At 37.1% G+C, this 26,391-nt stretch overlaps 1 protein-coding gene across 1 annotated transcript in view; it reads right to left on the reverse strand.

Annotated features, from left to right (window-relative positions):
* The window catches only part of CCSER1 (coiled-coil serine rich protein 1), a 1,268,926-nt gene that overhangs the window by 650,139 nt on the left and 592,396 nt on the right, over positions 1 to 26,391 (reverse strand). Inside the window, exon 8 of the mRNA XM_082837990.1 lies at positions 18,411 to 18,494. Coding sequence (XP_082694116.1) covers positions 18,411 to 18,494 — 84 coding nt within the window. The remainder of the gene's footprint in view (positions 1 to 18,410; positions 18,495 to 26,391) is intronic.

Genomic DNA, 26,391 nt, shown 5'->3' on the forward strand with positions numbered 1-26,391 from the left:
CTGAGATATGCCAATTACGGACTTAGAACCAGGCAAAGCAAGATGATTGGCCAAAGGAAACCCAGAAGACATGCCCGATAAATGTGATTCAGATGACCATGAGGGTGCAACTCTCTGAGCCCACCTGTGTGTCTATCCACACATACTCTTTTTCCTCCTAATAGACACTTCACTTGTTTCACTACTTTCCGTCTCTATGTGAAAATTCACTGCTACACAGGTGACAGGCCAGAGCCTTGTCACTGGCCACTGGTCCCTGGTCCCTACTGGCCTGGTGGCTAGGATTCAGCACTCTCACTGCAGCAGCCCGAACTCAATCTCAGGCTGGGAACTGAAATCCTGCTTCAAGCCACTGCAGGCTGAGGCCACCTGAGATCAGTACTTCTCAATTTTATTATTTATAAACCTAAAGCGTTCAGAGCGTGTGTCAAAGAGTAGGGCCTCAGTCAATCATGGCTATTTTAACTGAAATGATTTGTTTATGCCTGTCTCCCTTATTTGAACCTTGGCTCCTTGAGAGAGACCACTCAACTTCTTTATCTGTTTAACCCCTGCTGCAAAGACGCTCGCTCAGACTGGCTTTCAAATGTTTACAGACACTATCATGAAGTAGAATATTACATGTTACATAAATGTTTTACATATGTAATTTATTTACATTTATATACACGTATTTACACACAAATACAACATACAGGCAGACACACTATTATTTTGCGTATTATTAACTCCGTCAGGAATTTGGGAGCATGATTTATATATTTTCCCCCCTAAGTCTTTGGCTATCTATATCCCATTGACTACTTACATATTTTACATGGTAAATTACTTTAAGCAATTGGTATAATAAAAGAATAAAAGAATGAAGAGAAGACTGAGTTGTATAACATCCCTTATAGAATAAATTATAAAAGTCTAAAAATATCCAACAACTTTACATATAAATTTCAGCTACATGCTTAATTTGGCCATAACATGGCTTCATGTTTCTTTTAAAACTTACATATGTCTTTAAGGTAAAATACCTTCATATTGGCATTTAAATTATACCACAATTATTTCCCCATATCCATACCAAACTACAATATGACAACATTTCATGATAAAGACTTAAACAAATATGTAAGATTGCCAAGGCAAGTGCAGTAGAATATTAAAGACTATCTTTTTTGGCAGGTCTTCATCAGGGTGCTGCAGTGTGTGAGGAACTCGAGGATAATCCCCATTATGTATCATAGGATATTGTCATATTCACACTGTACATCTGTCTCACAGACCTGACGAGGAGAGTAATTACTGCTGAGATAAGCCTTTTCTGGAATATATGCAATTAATTCGCCTGAAAAAGGGAAAGTGGCCTGACATGTTAATAATGTTTAAGTATACCTAATCTATTTCTTTTCTGTTCCTAATGTTTCCTAAATATGAGCAAGAAAGAGGATTTAAAAGTACTTACAGCTGTCTGTTCTTATGGAAATCATCCATGGGCCTATAAAATTCTATCTTAAAATTACTGGCATGAAATTATACCATAGATTACAATAGAATGTAGAGCAAGTGGGGAATTACTTTTAAGATGAATTCAGGATAAGATTTTCATGCAAAAAGAGTGTTTCTCTTATCAAGTAGGAATTATTCTGTTATTAAAGTTTAAGAGCATAAAATTTTATTCAATTTGAGCTCTGAAATATGTTTTTAAACCTCATCAAAATTACTCTTCTCTGCAGAGTCTTGATAAAGTGCTATTTAGCTATATGTATTTCTTGGTCTTTTATTTTAATTTTTAAAAAATTTAGAAATAAATTTATTTATTTTTGGCCTCATTGGGTCTTTGCTGCTGCGTACGGGCTTTCCCTAGTTGCGGCGAGTGGGGGCTACTCTTCGTTGCGGTGCGCAGGCTTATCATTGCAGTGGCTTCTCTTGTTGTGGAGCATGGGCTCCAGGTTCATGGGCTTCAGTAGTTGTGGCACATGGGCTCAGTAGTTGTGGTTCACAGGCTCTAGAGCGCAGGTTCAGTAGTTGTGACAGTTGTGACAGTTGTGACAGGGCTTAGTGGCTCAGCAGCATGTGGGATCTTCCTAGACCAGGGATCAAACCTGTGTCCGCTGCATTGGCAGGCACATTCTTAACCCCTTAACCACCAGGGAAGCCCTAGTCTTTTATTTTTAGTTCCCCTTTTCATTAGGCATAGTAAACTGATTATATATAATGCTACACTTTCAGTTCTTCAATTGCCTTCCATTTTTCAAAATTCATCATTTCTACAAGGGCCTTTATGAAGCCCCATACTTTGGTATTTAAATGTTAACGAATGAGCTGAGGGCTTGGCTTACATTTAAATAAAGTTAATGGAGTTCTAAAAGACTGGAGATAAATGACTGTTTATGTTTACTTATACTAAGTAAAAACATAATTTTCAATATTTGCTTTCCACTAGAACAAAGAAGGTGTAATAAAAAGGGATCTCACTTTTTAAAACTTTTTAAGTGATCTGGCTTTTGAGTTACTCTTTACCTTGCAGGAGGAAGAAGTGTTAAACTCAGGAGTGTACCTACTATAAAAATAAACAGAAACCTCAACTGAAATAGAATTGGGAGGCAAGAAGGAGGGGCTCTACAACCACAGCAGGACCCAACAGAAAGACTTCCTCTTCTTTCCTGGGAAGAGCTCAGCCAGAGAGAGACTACCAATTCAGCCTATGAACTCCCAGTTCTTCCAATGGACTTTGCTTAATACAGCCCCCCACCCCCACCCCCCCGCCAGCTTCCTCCTCTCCCTCTCTAAAAGAGTTCTCTCCTTGCTGGGGGATACTTGCACTTGGCTTGCCACTATTGCAGACCCTGAGTGGTAATTCTTTGCTGATCTCGAATAAACACATTTTTCCTGGATAAAAAACTGGCAATCTATTTGTTTTAGGTCAGCACTACTATACTGGATACCTGGAACACATTTTTAAAAGCCTCTTCACTAAGTAAAACTTAACTTTATGTAATGATCATGATATAAAGTGAATATTAGTAATGACCATAAAAAAATGCAGCTAGTTAAAACTCTGTTGTATTGAATTGAAAACATGATGTTTAAAAGTTTTAAGAAACATAATATTGTTTAATAAGAGTCTGCAAAGATACAACTTAGGTAACTACTAAATTATGCCCTGATGCACCTTATTAGCATTAGTTTTAAAAACATTAAAATGACACGTACAATTAAAAAAATAAAGTGTAGAATTAAAAAGTTCAGATATTAAAATTCAGTAAAATATTTAATGTATGAACTAAAATTCACAAGTATTTCCCCCCCAAAATATATACCTCACAGTTCTCATTCTATTTAAGTCTTAAATAAAACTACCAAATGGTTACATCAAATGTCAGAATTGAAGTAACTCAAGGTCCATTCTTTCATCTTTACAGTAACTATGCTCTCATTGCTTGTTTTGAATTTATTGTTGAATACATGAATATGTAGTACCAGAAGGGTTAGAAACACTGAGCTTAAAGCTTGGGTGATCCTGAACTGTTAATCTTGGTATGTGTTTCAACGCTGTAACTAAAAATTCTCCCAATTAACTTTCTTTTAAAAATACAATGTTTATCAAAGGATGAGTAATAGAAATGTAATAACTGAAAAATTTTAAACTGTGTAAAATGTAAAACTCAATCATAATTTGGAGCTACTAAACTAGAATTCAGATCTATAATATCTTTTCAGACAGTAGTCTTATTACTGACACTTAGAATTGTTGGCCTATGGCCATAGTAAATACAGATGACTTAGTTTTATTATTGTTTTAAGTATTCCACACTCAATGCACTCCCTTACTGACTGGCCTAGAAACATGTTGTAGTTAAGGCAACTGATAACAGTCAATACTCATCAGAAGACAGTGAAAGCTAAGTTGGTAAACAGAGGAAGATTATGAAGGCAAATGTAGGAAGTATTTTTGTTTTGTTTTACTTTACTTTTTGTTGTTTTAATGAGGACAGTATTGAAGTATATTCTTAGATAAGGCTGAAACCTTTCTGCCCAGAAAATTTTTGCTTTTGGATGACCCATTTAAATTGGCCTTTTTAATAGAAGTATATGGTTTTAAAGAAACATACTGTATAAAAGTTACATCAGATGCTTCTATTTTGAATCAGCTTTCTATTCTGAATCAGTTAGAAAATGAATAAAAGTTTTGAGAGAAGAGTCTGAAATAGTAAGTTATAAAAATTTAGAATCATAAATTACAGGTAATTTAATTCTCTAATTACATGACTTCATTTAGTATCTGATGGAGTAATAGGCATCCAAATTACTTGCAGAACAAAACAGAAAATCTGTAGCATGGTATACTGATTCTAATTAGGACAATTAAAATTCACTCTTCAGTCTTAGGGCCAACTAACATTTTTATTTGTAGGTTCAACTCATTTAAAAGTATTTTGAATCAATCCATAAATACCAAATAGACTTTCTTCAATTTCTGATATATGGGGCACACTTTTCAGCCATAGTGTAAAAAACATTTATAAGGTTTCTCAAACCATTTACAAGATTAATAATTTAAGAAAATCTGTCCCCACAAGACACAAGGGTACACTTCACCATCAATGTTTATGATCTCTGATTTATTTTAGGCACACGAAGGTAATATTTAGTGTTCCTCAGTTTCATACTAACAATAAAATTACAATGTATTCTTCAACGTGACCTTCACTAAACAGCTTAAAAAATCAAACTTACTCTTCAGTGAGAAAAATATTTCTCTGCTCTGCATCATTAAATAATATACTTGAAGTTAAACTTAAGGTTAATACGCAATTATTTTAAATTGCTATTATAATTGATTCTGATTAAGTATTCCTACTTTAGCCATATGTTTAGATTTTTGGTCTAAACCTATACCTATATATCAAATATCTTAAAATGTCAATTTATGAAATCCCCAGATCTTTGAGCTTAGTGGGAGAGGTACTTCTAATATTAAAAAGTTCAATATATTCTACATAACATACTTACACACATATCCAAATATTTAATTATATTTAAAAGAAAAACTCTTTTCTGACTCTGAATGTTAGTTCTTTTCCATGCTTTCAATTAATATCCTGCCCAGTCAATGTGTTGAAAAATTCTCAGTGAAGTGTATGTCACACCATTGCATTTCATTTCCTGATGTAATAATTCACCGTAGCCCTTAGCAGTCATCTTGTCTGGGTTATTGGGTTTGGTTGATTTTTATTCTCAGATGTGACATTTTGTTAACTAGAATCTGATAGAGAATTACGATACTAAAAACACAGTACATTTATAACTGCTGTCATTAAGTGGCTGATGGAGAGTTGAATTCCATAAGACCTCACTGATACTCATGTTTCCCTCTTACAAACTAAACGTATATGTCCCCGCAAATTCATATGCTGAAGTCCTAACCCTCAGTGATGGTACCTGAAGGTGGAGGCTTTGTGAAGTTATTAGCCTTAGGTTAGGTCATAAACTTGAGTCCCTCATGATGGGATTAGTGCTTTTTACAAAAAGAGGAAGAGTCACAAGGTCTCTCTGCCCTCCCCAACCCATATCCTCTCTTGCTCTCTGTGCATGCACCAAGGAAAGGCTTGTGAAGACATAAGCAGGAAGGAAACCCTCACCACGGAATCTACAGCACCTTGACCTTGGACTTCCAGCTACTGGGACTGTAATAAGCATCTGTTGTTTAAGCCACTTAGTTTATGATATTTTGTTATAGCAGCCTGAACAGACTAAGACGTTCCAACCCACAAAAACTACAGGTTGAAAACCACTAAACTCTATTCAAATTCTTCTTTTCCAAACAGATATGTCTGATTTTTCTGATTGTAAAATATATATTTGTTATTAAAATGAAGCTCTATCAAATTTCATAATAGAAACTGAAGACTCACATTACCTAAAGAAATTATACACTTTCTTTGCACCTATATTTTTATATCATATTCATACCATATACAGTTCCCACCACTTAATTTTATAAATATACAGCCATGTAAATATACATTATAATATATACGGAAGCTATATAAATACATTATTTACCAAATTCACCTTTGGTGAATAGTCAGTTTCTATTTTTAATATTATGGTATTAGTTGACAACTGAAAAGTTGAGGCCAGAAGAAGAAAAGAATAGCTACATCCAGTTACATAGTCACTGAGGCTAGATACTTGTATCCTGACGTTTAATATCACTGTATTGGCTCACTTTCCTCTTCAAGTTAAAGAAAGTTAAGGTTACAGACAGAGGAATTGAAGAAATTCCTCCTTTTCTCTATTTTTTTTATTTTCTAACCCAAAATAAAGTTGACCAAACCTGGTACATGCCTTGCGGCTTCATGTAATGTGGCTGTCACTGAACTTTTGCTAAGAAGTAAATTGTGGAGGGGGAGACTGCATAATACAGTTACCATTTTGGGTTTGTTTAGAGGATGCATGAAGAAAGTCTCAAGAGAAGATGGTATCCTGAACACAGTTTTCTGACACCATCTTCTCCCAAGTTGACACTAACTTCTCCCGAAGTGAAGCAGTGACTGGGGCAGGAAAGTAAAGCTCACTGAGGCACATGCGGAAGAATTCAGGTTCTGATGGGTGTTGGGAGAAGAGAGCAGGCTCAAGACTTTGTTATCTTCTGGGCTTAACTGGAGCCAATGAGACTAGCAGTTAATATGCCTGGGCAAGAATGAGAAATCAAAAGGTTCTGGAGAGAACAGTACTGATGGAAAATATCCAACCTTGCCAGAAGGGTGATACTTTACTGATTTCTTATTCTAGAAGTATCTACATAATATTTTTGGCTGGGAAAACTGCAGAGCAGCCACCCAGACTGGCCAACAGTGTTCTACCATTTGTAACTGAGGAAACCTGAGAGTGTCACAGAAGAAAAACTATGTCCAATATCCTTCAAATTTGTTTCTTGTCACCAGCCAGCAGAAGCAGGTTCTAGTGGGCCTCTGTTTGAGGGTTACATTTTTCATAACTTTTACCCTAGTACTGAGAAGTAAGCAAAAGAAAATAACAGTGGATCTTAAGAGGAACAAAGACCTTAGGAAGCAAAACATGAAGGACAGGTCACTTCATGTGCAATAGAAATGTTATATGACACAATGACACGTGAACAACAAAAAACCAAGGTGTCGGCATGGTCAGGTTTTAGCAAGAGTTCTTCCTGGCTTGTAGATGACTGCCTTCTTGCTGTGTGCTCATATGGACTCTCCTCAGCGCCCATGCATGGAAAGAGATTTCTCTCTTTTCTTCTCACAAGGCCACTGATGCTACTGAATTAGGACTTTACCCTTATGACTTCATTTAACCTAATGACCTCCTAAAAGCATACTCCAAACACAGTCACACAGGAGAGTAGCACTTCAACATGTGAATTTGGGGGGACACAATTCAATCTATAGCAGTATCCTTCATCCTTCAAGGTAAAGAGATATTCAAAGATTTAGAGACTACATCTTTAATACCCCATCTTAATACTTGGGAAAGGATTCTAACCAAGCCATAAAAGAATCAGAAGAGTCCATAAAATGGAGAAAGATCAAGAGGGGTGGAAGCAGTGATCTGTAATAATAAATCTTATACTATACATAATTTAAATCTAAGAAAATATTGTCACTATGTATTTACAAATATAAGTCACAAATAATTCTTTTGAAAGGAAAAAAAAATGTTTGAAGGGAAAACCAGCTAAAAGTACTAAAATCATTAAGTCCTCAACAAGCTCAGTAAAAGTCATATAAGTTTCTAAGGGAGGGAAGTAAAATCATTTTAAAGATCTCATTTAATGGGAAAGAGGTCTTAAAGTTGAGGAGATAATTTCAAATGTTGTTTGAGTTATTCCAAATTTTTTTGGACACATTTTGTAAAACCAATACAAGGTATAATTAACAAAATAAAAAATACTATTTACATAGCCCATGTCACATAGATATGGCTAGCAAGTGCCCTTCACATTACCTCATAGCAGTGCAGGAGATTTTGTTCTATTACAAAGCAGTTGAGAGTAAATGTCCCATTTAAGAACTAGTTCCTTCCTGTTTATCATGCCAAAAACTCTTGCCTAAAGACTATATCCCTCGTTTTCTCCAATTACTTGCCCCACCAAATATACAACCCTGTAACACTCTGATATTCTAATATTTATATCCCCTTAGACATCCTAAAATGTACAAATGATTATCTGTTTAAAAAAAACTCAGTAAATCTCACTGATGTAAATGATACACACAAATTTCAGGTATAATAATTTCAAACATCCAAGATGCAAACCACTATGTTTTATTTTTAAAAAGAATAGAAAGGGATAAACTGAAAGTATGACTACAAAATACACTGTTATAAATTCAGTTAATAATGTAGATAATTTGCTCAAATATCAATATATAATCTAAAATAAAAATTGAGTTTTTAAGTATATTTGTGCTTTGTAAAGTCCACCTACCCAGCAAGAAAAAAAGAACCAAGGTAATAATTCTGAGCTCATACAGTAGAGAAAAAATGATGGTTTGAAATGCACATTTAATGCTTGAAAAATAATAGACTTTTGTCCACATTTTTACTTGCTAATATTAAACAGAAATGAACATGAACAGTATGTGCTATGGACTAAATGGCATCTCTCCCAAGTTTATATGGTGAAGCCCTAACACCCAATGCGATGGTATTTGGAGATGGGGGTCTTTGGGAGATGTGCGAGCTTAGACGAGGTCCTGAGGGCTGGGTCCTCATGATGGGATTAGTGCCCTTATAAGAAGAAACAAAACTTACATCCCCTTTCCCCCTCTCCATCTCCATGCACATGCACTCAGCAGAAACCACAAGAGCACACAGCTAGAAGCCATCCGTAAGCCAAAAAGAGCTTTCACCAGCACCCAACCATGCTGGCACTCTGATCTTGGACCTCTAGCTTCCAGGACTGTGAGAAAATAAATTTCTGTTTAAGCTACCCAGTCTATGGTATTTTGTTTTGGCAGCACTAGTGGCCTAAAAGAGCATTCAAATAGCTATTTATGTGATAGTAAAAGAGAGATCCAGCCCTTCTGCAGAACTTTTTACTGAGTTCCAACAGATAAATTGTATGATATTGCATCAACATCTAACTGGGGACTGTAGTATAATATACGTCTAAAGCAATGGTTTTCAACTGGGGCAAATCTGCCTCCAGGGACATTTGGCATTGCCTGGAGGGTACTACTGACATCTAGAGGGGAGAGGTCAGGAATGCTGCTAAGTATCTGACATTGCACAGGACCAGTTATAAAGCACAATCTGACCCAAATGTCAACAGTGGTGTTGAGGAACCCTGCTCTATAAGACAAAAAAGTAACCAAAGATCTTGCCTTTAAAAACATCTCTTTTGGAGTAACGTCATCATTGTCATGAAGCAAGTTTTTTTTGGTCTCTTCCCTTTAATCTACAGTCAGTTAAACACCCATAGCTCAAAACGTACCTCCGCCCAACAAAAACAGGAGGCCAGATAATTACACACATCTGTACACCTAAAGGTGGGTGGTCTGGAACACAGAGGTGGCGGGACCCGGGGAACAGTGGAGATGGTGCCTGAGCCCACAGCCCCAGAGAAGCTGGTAGCAGTAGGGGAGACAGGGGACAAGACTCCGTCCTCCTGGCCCCAGTGGCGCCAGTCACCACAGGTAACTGGGCAGTAGCAGCAAGGCTGGCACCCCATCCCTTTAGCCAGAGAAGTGCCCATGACTCTGGCCTCCCAACCCCCTGTCCACAGTGGCAGAGCCCCGAGCCTGACGATACCAGACATGACAGAGGCACCCATGTGATCTGGGCTCTTCCCCCAACTCACCTCCTCCCCACGAGGCATCAGAGCCTGTGATTCAGACTCAACAGAAGAGCCCACCACCCCAGTGCCCCAGATATTGGCACCAGTAGCACCGCAACAACAAGGTAGCAATGCCCGCAGAGACGCAAATAATACTGAGGTCACTGGGTGACACTTCTGACAAACATGGTGGAGGCGTAAGTACCCATTCTCATAGATAACCAGAGGCAGCTCGGGTAACAGAAACCAAAGCAGCTTGTGCTCTAGTGCCGCTTACTGAAAAATAGGAAAGGCCTCTAATTTCTAACCTGTTGAATCATTAGAATCAATTTTAAAAAAAACCCCAAAAACCAGCTTTACCTAAAGAAAGGTGTCTGCTACTACAGAAGCGCTGGCATGGTAAGAACTCAAGCTCCTTGAAGAACCACAGTAACACTGTATAACAAAAATCAAAGTGACAATTCTACAGAAACCAAACTTAAAGGCATGGAATACTGTAATCTAATTGATTGAATTCAGAATAGCTTTCAGGAAGAAACTCAATGAGCCACAAGAAAAAAACTCAGAAAGGCAGTTCAATGAGCTCAGGAAGAAAATTAATGAAGAGAAGGAATACTTTACTAAAGAGACTGAAACTCAGAAATAACCATATGAAGTCTGGAGCAGAAGAATTCAATAACTGAGATGAAGAATGCATTAGAAAGTACTGGAAATAGAACAGGCCATCTGGAGGAGAGTAGTCACAAGCTTGAAGATAGATATCTAGAAATGATACAAGTAGAAGAGGAAAGAATTAAGTTTTTTTTAAATGAGCAAATTCTGTAAGTGCTGACTCTACTAGGAAGGGAAAATATTAGGATAATGGGTATCCCAGAAGGAGAAGAAGAGATCAGAGTTTAAAGAAGTAATAGCTAAGGACTTTCCAAACGTGGTGAAGGAACTGAATGTACAAGCCCATGAAGCTAAGACATCACCTAATTACCTCAGTGCAAAAAAGACCTTTTCCAAGACATTATATTAAAACTGTCAGAAGTCAATGACAAAGAATTTTAAAGGCAGTCAGGGAATAAAGGAAAAAAGGTTCCTTACAAAGGTACCCACATTAGGTTATCAGCAGACTTCTCAGCAGAAACTCCACAGGCTAGGAGGGAGTGGAATGACATACTCAATAGTGAAAGATAAAAACTGTCAGCCAAGAACATTCTATCTAGAAAATTTTTCATTCAGATACAAAAGAGAATTAAAAGACCTTCCCAGACAAAAGCTGAGGGAGTTCACCAGTGAACCTGTCTTATAACAACTGTCAAAAGGAGCTCTTCTACCACAAACAAGATGACAAAACACACACAACTTTGAGTAAGGTGATAGAATCAGAAAACTGCAACTCTATCAGAATAGGTTTTTAATACTTTATTATAGCATAAATGTTAAAAGGGTGGAAAAAACAGCTACTTTAACTTGGTAACAAACTCACAACATAAAAAAGCATAATTTGAGACAACAAAAGCAGAAAAGGGGAAGAGGAAAAGAATGGAACCTGCATAGGCAAATGAAGATGCTATTAGCAGAATAAAGGACTGTTCTATCTATGAGACATTTTATACAAACCTCTTGGTAACTACAAAACATAAATCTAGAGCAGAGACATGAAACAAAAGAAAATGGAGAAAAACATCACAGAAAACTATCAAACTAAAATGTCGTACAGAAACACAAGGGAAACAATGGAGATATTGAGTAACCAGAAAACAAAAGATAAATGGCAGTACTAAGTCCTCATCAATAATCACCCTAAATGTAAATAAACTGAACTCATCAAAAGGGAGCGTCTGGGTAGATTAAAAAACAAGATCCAAGTATATGCTGCCTCCAGGCAACATCTCAGCTCTAAAGACAAACATAGGCTCAAACTGAAAGGATCAAAGATGATACTCCAAGCAAATGGCAGCCAAAAGAAAGCAAGTATAGCCACACTCAGACAAAACAGACTTCAAGACAAAAAGGGTAATGAGAGAAAGATGGACAGTACATAATCATAAAGTACATAATTCATCAAGAAGATGTAACAGTTATTTATATATATATGTACTTAACATGTGAGCATCAAAATATATAAAACAATTCTAAACAGACCTATAGAGAGAAATTTACAGCAATACAATAATAGTAGGGGACTTTAAACACCCCACTCACATGAATGGATAGATCATCCAGTCAACAAGGAAACAACAGCCTTAAATGAAATGTTAGACTAATTGGATTTGATAGATTTGTACAGAATGTTCCATCCAAATGCAGCAGAATACACATTCTTCAACTATACGTGGAACCTTCAAGGAAAGACCGTATGTTCAGACACAGGTCAATAAATTTAGAATACTGAAATCATATCAAGCATCTTTTCCAATCATAATGCTATGAAACTAAAAATCAATTACAAGAAGAAATCTGGGAAAGTCACAAATAAGTGAAGACTGAACAACATGCTACAACTATTGGGTCAATGAAGAAATCAAAGGATAAATTAAAAAAAAATACCTGAAGGCAAATGAAAATGAAAACAACAGGCCAAAATCTATGAGATGCAAAGGTGGTACTAAGAGGGAAGTTTATAGCAAGACAGGCTTTCCTCAAGAAACAGGAAAAAACTCAAATAAACAATCTAATCTTATACCTAAAGGAACTAGAAAAAGAACAAATGAAGCCCCAAATCAGTGGAAGGAAGGAAGGAAATAGAGTGGAAATAAATGAAATAGAGCCTAAAAAGACAATACAAAAGATTCAGACTAAGAGCTGGTTCTTTGAAAAACAAAATTTACAAGTCTAGATCCACTGAGAAAAAAACAAGGCCCTGATAAATCCAATCAGAAAAGGAGAAATGATAACAGATACCACAGAAATACAGAGGACAACCGAGAATAAAAGGACACATTCTTCAAATCATACAACCAGTGCACAAGTTGAAACTGTAATCAGAAACCTCCCAGAAAACAAAAGCCCAGGACTATACAACTTCACACCTGAATTCTACCAAAGATTTAGATTTAATACTCATCCTTCTCAAACTCTTCCAAAACATTGAAGAGAAAGGAATGCATGCTAACTCATCTTACCAAATGATATCAAAATCAGACACATAAAAAGAAAATTACAGGTCAATATCTCCAATGAACATAGATGTAAAAATCCTCAACAAATTATTAGCAAACCAAATACAATAATACATCAAAATGATTACACACAATGATCAAGTGGGATTTATTCCAGAAATGTAGTTTAACATCCACTAAAGACAACCAAAAAAACCCAAAAAACCTAATATGATACAGTACATTAACAAAAGGATAAAAGCCATATCATCTCAATACATGCAGAAAAAGCATTTGACAAAATTCAATACACATTTATGATAAAAAAAACTTTCAATAAAGTGGTTATAGAAGGAAGAGATACTTCAACATAATCAAGGCCATACATGAGAAACCCACAGCTAACATTGCAGTCAATAGTGAAAAACTGAAAGCTATCCTTCTAAAATCAATAAGCCAAGGATGCCTATTCTAACTCTTATTCAACATATTATTGAATCTAGCCAGAGTGATTAGGCAAGAAAAATAAATAAAACACATCCAAACTAGAAAGGAAGAAGTGAAACTGTCACTATTTGTGTGTGACATGATTTTTATATACAGAAAACCCTAAAGACTCCGCAAAAAAAGTTAGGAATAAACAAGTACAATAAGATTGTAGGGTACAAAAACATAAAAATCTGTTGTACTTGTGTGTGCTAACAATGAGCTAGCAGAAAGAAATTAACAATCCCATGTAAGATTACAAAAGAATATACCTAGGAATAAATTTAACCAAAGAGGTTAAAAGAAATTCAAGACACAAATGTAAAAATATTCTGTGTTCATGAATTGGAAAAGTTAACATTGTTAAAATATCCCTACAATCTGAAGCAATCTACAGATTCAATGTGATCCCTATCAAAATCCCAAGACATTTCACAGAAATAAAACAAAAATTCTAAAATTAACATGGAACCAAAGAAGACCCCGAACAGCCATAGCAATCCTGAGAATAAAGAACAAAGCTTGAGGAGTTATCACACTTCCTGATTTCAAACTACTGCAGTACCATAGTAATCAAAACAGCATGGTGCTGGCAGAAAAACATACATAGATCAATGGAACAGAATTGAGAGCCCAGAAATAAATCCACCTGTATATGGACACAATTTATGATGAGCAGAGAATATACAATGGAGAAAGGATAGTCTCTTCAAATTGTACTAGGAAAAGTGAACAGCCATGTACAAAAAAAAACTAGACCACTATCTCACACCACACACAAAAATCAACTCACAGTGGATTAAAGACTTGAATGTAAGACCTGAAACCATAAAAATCCTAGGAGAAAACATAAGCAAAACACTGACATTAGTCATAGCAATATCTTTCCCTTGCCTGAGGAGACACATCTAGAAACAAGAGGATAAATAAGCAAATTGGACTACATCAAACTAAAAATCTCCTGCACAATAAAGGAAAATCGTCAAAATGAAACACAAGCTGCTGAATGGGGGAAGATCTTTACAAATCATATATCCGATAAGGGGTTAATATCCAAAATATATAAAGAATGCATACAACTCAATATTATAAAACAGCCCATTTTAAAAATGGGCAGAGAAGCTGAATAGACATTTCTCCCAAAAAGATATACAGATGTCCAAATAGGCACATAAAAAGATGTTCAATATCACCAAATACTAGGGAAATGCAAATCAAAACCACAATGAGTTATTACCTCACACCTGTTAGAATGGTTATTATCAAAAAGGCAAGAAACAACATTGTTGGCCGGATGTGGAGAAAAGGGAATTCTCATACCTGTTGGTGGAAATGAAAGTGGGTGCAGCCACTATGGAAAACAGCATGGAGAGTCGACAAAAAGTTAACAGAACTACCGTATGCTCCAATTATCCCACTGAAAGCAGCTCTTCTGCCCCTTTCCTGTTTGCCCATTTCTGTTCCCCTCTCACTTTAAGAGAACCTTAGTATAGGAATGAGATCAGTAGGCAATTTAACCTAACTCCTGACTTATGCTCTCCTACATGCACACTATGCCTGTTGATTCTTTTCGTGGATAAAATGAAAAATGAAGCAGTTAAAAAATGAGTAGCTCTCTACCTGCCACAATCCTGCAGGCAGATCACACATCTGAAGACTGTCAGACAGTCTGCACGCAAGGGAGAATGATGCAGAATCCAACCTTCTGCCTCAACGATTCACCGAGATCCTTCCCCCATTTTCCCCTTTAAAAACTGTCATGACTGAGCAGAATATTTGGAGTTGGTCTCAGGACAAGTAGTCCACCTTCTCCCCAGATTGCAGGCTTTCCTGATTAAAGCACCTTTCCTTTCTATCGACCCTTGCCCCTTGGATTATCAGCTTTTGAGCGGCAAACAGCCAAACCTGGGTTTGGTAACACCACTTCTGGGTATTTATCCAAAGAATATGAAAACGCTAATTCGAAAAGATAAATTTACCCCTCTGTTCACTGCAGCACTATTCACAATAGCCAAGATATGGAAACAAACTAAGTGTCCATCAATGAATGAATGAGTAGAGAAGATATGGTATCTATACACAATGGAATACCACTCAGCCATAAAAAAAAAAAAAAAGATGAAATCTTGCCATTTATGATAACATGGATGGACCTTTAGAGTGTATTATGCTAAGTAAAAAAAGTCAGATGGAGGGCTTCCCTGGTGGCGCAGTGGTTGGGAGTCCACCTGCCGATGCAGGGGACATGGGCTCATGCCCCGGTCCGGGAGGATCCCACATGCCGTGGAGCGGCTGGGCCCGTGAGCCATGGCCACTGAGCCTGCGTGTCCGGAGCCTGTGCTCCGCAACGGGAGAGGCCACAACAGTGAGAGGCCCGCGTACCGCAAAAAAAAAAAAAAAAAAAAAAAAAAGTCAGATGGAGAATACAAATACCGTACGATTTCACTCATATGTGCAATATCAAAAAACTAAAACACACACACAAGCACACACACACACAACCAAACAAAAACATACATAGATACAGAGTATTGGTTACAAGAGAGGAAGAAGCACTGGGAAAGGGCAAAATGAATAAAGGGATCAACTGTATGGTGACAGAGGGAAACCAAATTTTTGGTCTGGAGGATGCTGCAGTCTGTACAGAAGCAGAAATGTAACGTTGTCCACGTGAAACATAAAATGTTATACACCAATGTTACCTCAATAAAAAAATTTTTAAGTGGTATAAAAACTTCTTTTGCCGCCAACCCCACACCGCACTAACTTTTTTAAACTGAAAATATCAAAGTGAGGCTAAATAAATTATATTAAAATAACTTTACTAAGTTGGATATAAATTCTTTATTGGTATAATTACATCTAAATTTGATTTATAGTGTATATGTAGGTAAACTGCTTATGATAGCAGCAGTGGTTAAGAAATGAGAAACCCATAATAAAACTAAACTAAATTCTTACAGATTGTGATTATAGCAGGGTACAGGAAACTGGTTCCTAAAATGTTTTGAAATTTAAACTTTACCTATCTAAATTTGAAAATGTTAAATTTAATGTCTACTTTGTCAGAATGTCACAAGTCACTTATCATCAGAATCAGAAATACTAGGACCTAATTTTCAATGGATCTAAGTGGTTTATATTACTTTTATGTGATTGCCACCTTGTCCATGCTCCAAGTCCAGTTTTAATGATGACTTTTTCTTTTAACAATGTTTCTTCTTCCTTAACTTCCTAAATCACCTATACACTTTTTTCTTTAGGTACAGTTTTCTTTAATGAAACAAACTATTTCCAAAAGTTAACACTCTCCTTTGTTGAACTATTTAAGATGACTATGCAAACTACATAGCACAAAATTAAAATGCTACCTTGATTGTTACCTAGAAATTTTAGAAGCTAATAAGTCAATTTGGGCAATTCAAGTTTAAAACAAAAACAAAAACCAAGCAAAAGAAAACACTTGCATCTCATTTTACTAGATCAACCAACAGAGGACTTTTTTGGACTCAGGGGCACTAAATTATCTTAATTATAGCTATGTAACATTGGCTCTGGAAGTAATCATTTTCTTTCTCATTTCATTCAACAAATGAACGTCTGATTTCTTGTATAGGCTAAGTTTTAAATCTGATCATAACTAATGTTGGGGGAAAAAATGAACACTTCTTTCTGAGTTAATTATCCAAAATATGCATTTTCTGGCAAAGTGAATACATTTTCTGCTGTGTTAAAACTAATAATTCTAGGCATCCATTCATAAATATCTACATATGATTTTAGTCAACTCAAAGATAAAGCTTGATTACATAATACATACCTATACAGTTATATGTAGTAATGTTTTATGTAATAAATTTCATATTATAAATTACTTATTTATAAAAGGTTATTCCCAGTAACGTAAGACATGTTCCTTTTGTCTGTAATTCTATTACTATCTTAAGTAATAGATATGGGTCAATGGGTGTCTAAAGTGACAATAATATGCTCATGGGACCAATAATCAGCATCAAACCCAGTCATGAAACACAGTCTAAAGGTCAAGTTTCAGTAAAACTGTTGTCAGTTGTCAAGAGTCAACAAAATAGACTCTAAATTTGTATGCTATCTCACTAATGTTTTCAGAAAAGTTCTCAAAAGCTTGATGGTCTATAAAATCTGTTTTGTCATTTATTTAATAATTACATAATACATTGTTAATGTAGTCAAATATGAAATCATCATAGAGAACGTTATTGACTAGGGTTTGTTTTTTGATCTTGACAATGAGTCAGGGCCTCTTATTGTATAGTATGTCTTTATTTTATTGGTATTCTTAAGAATGATTAATTTTTTTAAATTTCTCATTACTTCCTCATTTTTGTTTTGGAGAACTCATTTTTTAATTTCTATCCAGATCAAATGTGTGCTATTCTTGTTACCTACCAAATGTGTTTTCATGTTATGAAAGTATGATTTAATACATTTACGATGTCACATCTAAAAAACACCCTGAAAACATGAACTATACATTTCATATTTTTGTATAATTTTTAGATAATTTGGGATTTATATAATATCTGTATTAACAAAACATCTCATTAGGTTAATGCATTTTTGGTACCTTTATGTAAAAGTAAAATTTGCTTTTGTTAGCAAAGTTATTGAGTACTTTGCTTCATATTACATGATTGTGTCTCTAGGTATGGCAATATGGCATTAAATCTTGCACTTTACAAAATAAAGTGTGGCCTTAGCCTTCACGATTTTTGATAGGTAGAACTGAAATGCCTAATCCTGGGTCAGTAATCTGTTTCTGGAATTATGTAAAGTTCAATATATATATATTATAAAACATTCTCTTTTTCAGACTGTCAAATCTTCATTACTGTAGGATTATAAAATTGATAATCAGATTGAATCACTAACAGTTTATAAATCACTAATAATTTTAGTGTTAATAAAATAAGTTGTAGGGTTTATAGCAAATAACCTTGCAAGGAAAATACACCCGTGGGCCAAATATTGTTCACACTTACCAGTTCTTCCTGAAGTTGGGAAATGAGTTCGTCCTTCTCTTTCAGCTGCAGCTTCAGCATTGAGCATTCATCTTTCATTATATCCTATAAAAACATCAAAGAGATGGCATAGTACACTCAGACCTTTCACTTTGCTCTTGATAAGTTAGCTTCATGCAGTGGGAGATAATTGCATATGACTAATAAAACTGAAATTTCCTCTACAGTCTGATATTTTTCATAATATACTGTATGTTGCAAAACAAACTAATGTATCCAAAGATACTATACTATATATGATATATACACATACATTTTTTCTGATAGCCTTTTCTTTTCTCTTTGTTCATTTAGTTGTCTAAGACAGAAATCAGGGATTCATCCTAAATTCTGTCCTCCCATTCCTGTGCATACATAACCAGTGGAATAAAAAAATTATACTTCAAAAGAGATAGTTTACCTACCATTTATTCCTGTTACAATTAAATATTAATTCTCAAATGAATGGCCACGTTATAGTCTTTATTTTTAATGATATCTCTGTAACATTTGTCCCTTGCACTAGAGCTCTGTCTTTGGGTATTTAACCTTGTCACTCTGCATGAACATTCAGCTACAGTCCCCATGTACACAATACATCCACATCCATGACCTCTATTACTCTACACTGGAAACTCTCACCTAACAAATGCTTAATCTGGACTTATCTTCCAAGCTTCAACCCACAAAAAGAACTACTTCCTGAGCATACACTCAGTGTTTTCCCATGGACATTCAACTCAAACTTCATCTCAACATCTTTTCCTACTTCAAAAATCATTTCTAGTTATTTCTCTCATTATCTTATTTCCTAAAATAGCTAGAAAAGCATCCCATACTCTCAGCTCACACTCACTCTGAACCCAATCTGGTACCCAATTCTTTGATCTGTTTCCTTGGTATTTCTTGAACTCACTCCTTTCTACTCCTCATGGACTTACTCTATGTATCCATTGCTTCTTATCTGACTTACTGCAGTTAAGTCTCTGAACTGGTTCTATGTCTATCACCTTCCCTACCTACCAGAGGTATTTTCCTAACTGGGAATTAATTACATCATTTCTTAATGTAACAGCTAATCACTTTAGGGGAAAAAAAAAGTCAAAACTCTTTAGCATACCATATGGTGCCTTTCATTCTCAACTACGTGCATATTTCTGGAGTGGCAGTTTTTCATTTCCAACTTTCTTACAACCAGGGCTCATTCCTACAGAATCGAGCTGCAGAATGTTGTTTCATGTCTCCTTGTTTTACACATGCACATCTCTGGGTTACACTGCATCTCTCTATCTCCCACAATTTCTCATGATCTAAGAGGCACTTCAAGCATTATTCCTTATTCCAGCAGGGAGCCTTCCCTTGTTAGCTGAGTTATGTTTCCCTTGAGGGTGATGCTGTGCTCCATAGCGTCTAAATCATACATCATTTCATATGGTACTAATACTTCAAGTGTTGTTTGCTTGTTTCCTTCCCTCATTAGACTAGTTTCCCTAACCCACTTGAGCAGATAGACTATTTCATTAGCATATTACCAGCACCAAGCATTGTAACTGCCACACAGAAGATGTTTAAATCCACGTTTGCTTCCCATAACTTAGCAGATAAACAGTATACGTAAGAGAATTCCCACTTTTTCTGAATCTGTTAACCTTACCTGAGCTGGCAAGGGAGAAAACAGCTAATGGATTAGAATAAACAAGAGTATTTCTTTATTCTGGTTCTCATGGTGTTAATTTGTTTCTATTTTAAGCAATATAGAACACCTGATTCAAATTTACTACTATCTCCTTTCATTTGCTGACAGCCAGCTGATTGGGATATACTAATTATCTCTGTTCCTTTTATTTCATAGTACTCCTGTTTCTTCCCTAAATCATGGGCTTTCATGGGTAGAGTTTATACCCAACATTTCAATATTTATTTTCATAGATTCTAAATATTACATGTTACAATGTTAATGGTAAAAAAGCTTAGCTTGCTCCATAATGCAAAGAAAAAGTTTGCAGGCTTGAAATGTAGGTAAGGGCTTCCCTGGTGGCGCAGTGGTTGACAGTCCGCCTGCCGATGCAGGGGACACGGGTTCGTGCCCCGGTCTTGGAAGATCTCACATGCCGCAGAACGGCTGGGCCCGTGAGCCATGGCCGCTGAGCCTGGGTGTCCGGAGCCTGTGCTCCGCAACGGGAGAGGCCACAACAGAGAGAGGCCCGCGTACCGCAAAAAAAAAAAAAAAAAAAAAAAAAAATGTACGTAAGAAAATCATCATGTCCCTTAGAATCAGAGACATCTAAGGTCAAATCCTTGGTACTACCATGAACCCTCTCTGTGGCTTTGTGCTAATTAACTTCTTTGAGGCCCACAGACATTATCATGGAGGTTGATAACACCAGACTATAAACTATCTGATGACAAAACTCTACTGTATTACTGCTTATATTCCCAGTCTTGCCTAATATCCCACTTAAGAAAAACTAACTCCCTTCATAAAATAAAATATTGTCATATTTTCTCTAGGAAACAAATATAGAGGTAGAGTTAAAAGTACAAAAGGTTTATGAAAGAATAAATCCATGTGAAAAGAAAAGAAGAATCAGAATGGGGCAGAGGGACATGGACCATGATTCATACCTGACAAATCCTCTACCAGCGAAAACGAGGAACTCCGGCACCAAGACTGCCTAGAAGAGGAATCCCGTGCGGAGGGAAAGTGGGTAGGCTTTTGTACCACTCCCTGTTCAGCCATTGGCTGGGAGCTGACTCACGAACTAGATCTCAGCTGCCGTCATGTTATTCATTGTCTCACACTAACAAGCGATGAGCTTGACTTCAGCTGGAGACAGTCAGCTAACCATAGGACTTTCAGCTGGGCAGTGAGTCCTTTATTGAAAGGGAATCTGAGCCTCAGCCAGAATCTACTCCAACTGTTTGTTATTGAATAATTAGCAGCAATACTTTTGTATATTAATTAATATTTTGTCAATGAATTCATTTAAAGTGAAGATTTACCTATATTGTGGCTAATAGGAATTGTAAAGAAACTTGACTTTCCAAAATCATGCTCACTTTACTAAATTCTCTGATTTTTTTCCCTGGGAAGCTTTTTCAAGAAGTTTTTAATCTCACAGCTTTAAACCAGGTGGGTGCTAATATATCATTTGCACTTATTTATGGAATAACATATTAAGTATTCATTGTGTGTCATCAGAAGCAAATTTATAAAATCCTTCTCTATGAATGATTTTGCAAATGGATCATAGTTACCTAGAGTTTTGTTTTTAGTTGTTATATGTACATGTGGCAAAATTCATACAAGTATCTGTCTAACACACAAGATGAAAACCCTTCAACAATACTTACTAAAATGAAGGCTACTCTCAGATGAATCGATATTCGCTCAATATATTTGCAAAATTCTCGGACATATTTGATAGGATGATCTATTGAGTTAGAAATCCTATTGATGCGTAGAATTAACAGGATTTTAGTATCTTGGTTTTTAAAATAAGGTTATTCCATTAACCCTTAGGCTAATGTAAGCAATTTAACCTTGTACTTATTTAAATGCATATTACTTATGAAAATATATAATTGAATAATTATAGCATCCTGTTTCTCAGTCAAGTATAATTAATTCTAGGACTAAAATTCAATTCTATATTTCCTAATTTTTTTTTTTTTTTTTTTTGCGGCACGCGGGCCTCTCACTGTTATGGCCTCTCCTGTTGTGGAGCACAGGCTCCGGACGCGCAGGCTCAGCGGCCATGGCTCACGGGCCCAGCCGCTCTGCAGCTGGTGGGATCTTCCCGGACCGGGGCATGAACCTATGTCCCCTGCATCGGCAGGCGGACTCTCAACCACTGCGCCACCAGGGAAGCCCTGTACGTGTATTTCTTAAATGAGGTAAGCAATTGTTTTAAGTGACCCTTCCCACAATGTAGAATATATAAGAAAAAAAAAATGAAAAGGCTAAAAACAGCCTGTTAAAAGTTCCTTTCTGTTATGAAGGCATGCTTACTTGCTTTTCATGTTTTATGTAAGGAGTAGGGGATATCTTATCTCTCAATACCCTGAATAAACTCAGAGAATTATGTGTGAACAAAGCTATGAACTTTAGTTGCTAGGAACAAAAGTAATCAGACATCAAACACACCCCATTCCTCACCTATAAGTACCGTTGACTTAAAAAATATATATATATGCACAACGTGAGAGTTGTGAGTTAGCTTTATTTGGGGCAAAATGAGGACTGCAGCCCGGGAGACAGCGTTTCAGATAACTCTGAGAAACTGCTCCTAGGAGGTGAGGGGAGGAGCCAGGATACACGGGAGTTGTTTTTTTGGTTTTTAAAAAAATATTTTATTTATTTGTGGCTGCATTGCGTCTTCGTAGCTGCACGCAGGCTTTCTCTAGTTGCGGCGAGCAGGGGCTACTCTTCGTTGCAGTGTGCGGGCTTCTCATTGTGGTGGCTTCTCTTGTTGCGGAGCATGGGCTCTAGAACGCAGGCTCAGTAGTTGTGGCGCACGGGCTTAGTTGCTTCGCAGCATGTGGGATCTTCCTGGACCACGGCGCAAACCCATGTCCCCTGCATTGGCAGGCAGATTCTTAACCACTGTGCTACCAGGGAAGACCCTATATAGGAGTTCTGCAACAAAGTGCAGGTAATTGGGAACATCAAAAGATTACTGTTAGAAAAAAGAAAAAGATTACTGTTAAATAAAGAAAACCAGGTATCTCAAGTTAAGGAATTAAGCTCTTTTCTATGTATGGGAAGATGCAAGAGTTGGGCTCACTGAAATCATTCCTTTGATATGCACCTCAGCTCTCTGGAGCCTGTATTTTCACATCCTGAGTTTCCTCAAGGCTCACCACAGGGAGTGACTACAGTCTGATGGCTGCTAGATGGCAGGTATTCTTTTCAGCCCTGAGTTTCCTCAGGGCTCACCAGCTCACATTGGCGGGCTGCAATCATTGGTGACTGTGGCATCCTTTGTTTATTGATATGGCAGGAAATATTCCATTTATAAATACTCCATTCATCAGTGCATAATACACTTGTTTTGTTTGTTTGTTTCTAAATGCTATGTTGACTTAGTTTTAAGGCCTTGGTTAGTGAGAGGCCAGTTAGTTCTCTTCAACAGCTGATTGAGTCCATACTCCAAACACTTCCTTTATTGGGTCTTCACACTGCAGGGCCATTAGGTACCAACCCCATCGGGCCAGGTCCCAGGAGACTAGAGACAGTCTCTGCACCCCAGAGCTCTTGACATTATTCACATTGGCCAATCCTCAGGGAGTGCTGGAAACCTAGCTAATCCCATCCTGCTTGTCATTTATAAACTGCCCAATTTGCTGTGGCTTGGTCCCCAGGGGGCAATATCCTCCATGACCCTGACTGGCAGCCTTCTCTCATTTGGAGGTGTAAGTAACAAAGAGTTCTGTCTTTCATCTGAGCATTAGTGTGTCAGGTCCCACCATCAAAAGAATCTTTAAATCTTATAAAACATAGTGCTAGCAGGAGCTGGCTGTAGGTAGTGGGCACACTTTTGCCATCCTGCTGAGACAGCTCTTGGGCCCTGGACATTTATGCCACCTTCAGACAGAGGGGAAGGACAGTGTGAATAATACTGGGTACTGTTTGGCAATACATATACATTTTTTGCATAATGAAGGGAGAGGAAAGCTTTTCTAGTTGTATATGTTATTCAAGACAGTAAAACTCGACAGACATCCCTAATATTAGCAGATCTCAAAAATGGTAATATCCCATTTTATGGGGTGAATTGTGACAATGATAAAGAATACAGAAATAAGTAATGGTGTAGGGATGCTTTTTCAAGAATTCTGGCATAACTGTAGAATTCTGGGGAGAAGAAAAAGCAGAGAGCCTGTATGTTGTACTGTACAGGAATCGCAGATAATGTGATTCAATTTAAGCAGTAGTTTCAGGCAGTCTGGGAGGTCAGAAAACTAAGCAGCGAAAAAGCAACAAACATTAGCTGAAGCTACGGATCACAGCTCCAGAATATAAACCAGTATCAGGTACTAAGGAAAGTAGGAAAGGTCATGCTTCGTTCCTTTTTAGAGCACTAATGGATAGTAACAGCATATACAGTGCTATCTTCAAAAACTCAATATATGTACAATACATTGTTAAACGGGAGTCTTTAAGACATGAATTTGGGAAAAGCAGCTTTTTTAAACTTATGGACCAGATATACTTTGGAATGGTTGCTTATGCACTGAATGCCTGTGTACTGAGACCAACTATATAATTTAACTTCCATTACAAAACAAAATTTTTGTCTCAAAGATTCTGTAAATTAAAGAGTACTGGGAAGTTTTAGATTATCATTAAGCGACACTAAACTATCTTAAAAACTATAATCTAATATAGAACAAAACTTACAAATCTATCATTGTTTTTCATGTTACCTCTTGATGTCACTCAGTTGAGGCAGAGAAGACTTGCATCTGAGTCTTTGCTGTGGCACAACTTAGCTGTGCGATCCTGAATAAATCAATTACTAATAAGAAAACTAATTTGTTGAAATTCGGAAATAATACCAAATTCTTTGCATACATCGTCAGTGGGTACTCACAACATTTTTACCAGGAAGGTGTTTGTTTGTTTGTTTTTTGCGGTACGCGGGCCTCTCACTGTTGTGGCCTCTCCCGTTGCGGAGCACAGGCTCCAGACGCGCAGGCTCAGCGCCATGGCTCATGGGCCCAGCCGCTCCGCGGCATGTGGGATCCTCCCAGACCGGGGCACAGAACCCGTGTCCCCTGCATCGGCAGGCGGACGCTCAACCACTGCGCCACCAGGGAAGCCCGAGGTTTATGGTTTTTTAACTTTATCACAGAATTCATTTCAAGCAGTGGATCCCTCTTTCTGAATAACAAAGCATTATTTTATGTCTGTGTTTATATTTTAGACTTCAACATGTAAGAGGCAGATCACCCAGTATTTTTTTCAATTAAAAATGGACTCTGCTTAATACAGCCCCCCCCCCCCCCAGCTTCCTCCTCTCCCTCTCTAAAAGAGTTCTCTCCTTGCTGGGGGATACTTGCACTTGGCTTGCCACTATTGCAGACCCTGAGTGGTAATTCTTTGCTCATCTCGAATAAACACATTTTTCCTGGATAAAACAACTGGCAGTCGGGCTTCCCTGGTGGCAGTGGTTGAGAGTCCACCTGCTGATGCAGGGGACGTGGGTTCGTGCCCTGGTCCGGGAGGATCCCACATGCCGCGGAGCGGCTAGGCCCGTGAGCCATGGCCACTGAGCCTGCGCGTCCGGAGCCTGTGCTCCGCAGCGGGAGAGGCCACAACAGTGAGAGGCCCGCATACCACAAAAAAAAAAAAAAAAGAAAAGAAAAAAAGGATGGTTACAAAGTCTATATGGTAACATGAAAAATACACTTTTTTTTGTAAATGGAATCCTATATGAAATATATACTTATCACAGATCTGAAAATATTCAAAATACGACATTTTGTTAGAGTTGTGGAGTTTTGTGTGATTTTAAATGTTTTAATTTCTAAATTTTCATTAATGTGCTTGCAATATTAAAGGTGCTATATCCTAAAAAATATATATGAAAACCAAAATATTTATTCAAATATACTTAGCAATCATGTAACTACTGAATCTGTGGCACACAAGGCATAGTCTCAGAATAATATTGTGTTCAAAAGAAAATATTCCAGGCTCCCCCCCCCAAAAAAAAAAACCCTGCAACAACTAGAGATCTTTGTATGTCTTGACCTGCATTACTGGAACACATAGTTTGCAACAATAATTTTTACTATTACTACTCTTTTCTCCTCTGTCAGTTTCTCTGATACACCTCAGCTGCTCCTGCAAATGTCCTAAGGCCCTTGTTGAGGAGCCACGTGACCTGCCCAGCTTCCCTTCTGGTTAGGCATCAGAAAAACTCTTGAGAATGTATCTGATAAAGAAGAACTCCCC

This window comes from Leucopleurus acutus, assembly GCF_964270905.1.
Source record: "Leucopleurus acutus genome assembly, chromosome: 4".
NCBI lineage: Eukaryota > Metazoa > Chordata > Mammalia > Artiodactyla > Delphinidae > Leucopleurus > Leucopleurus acutus.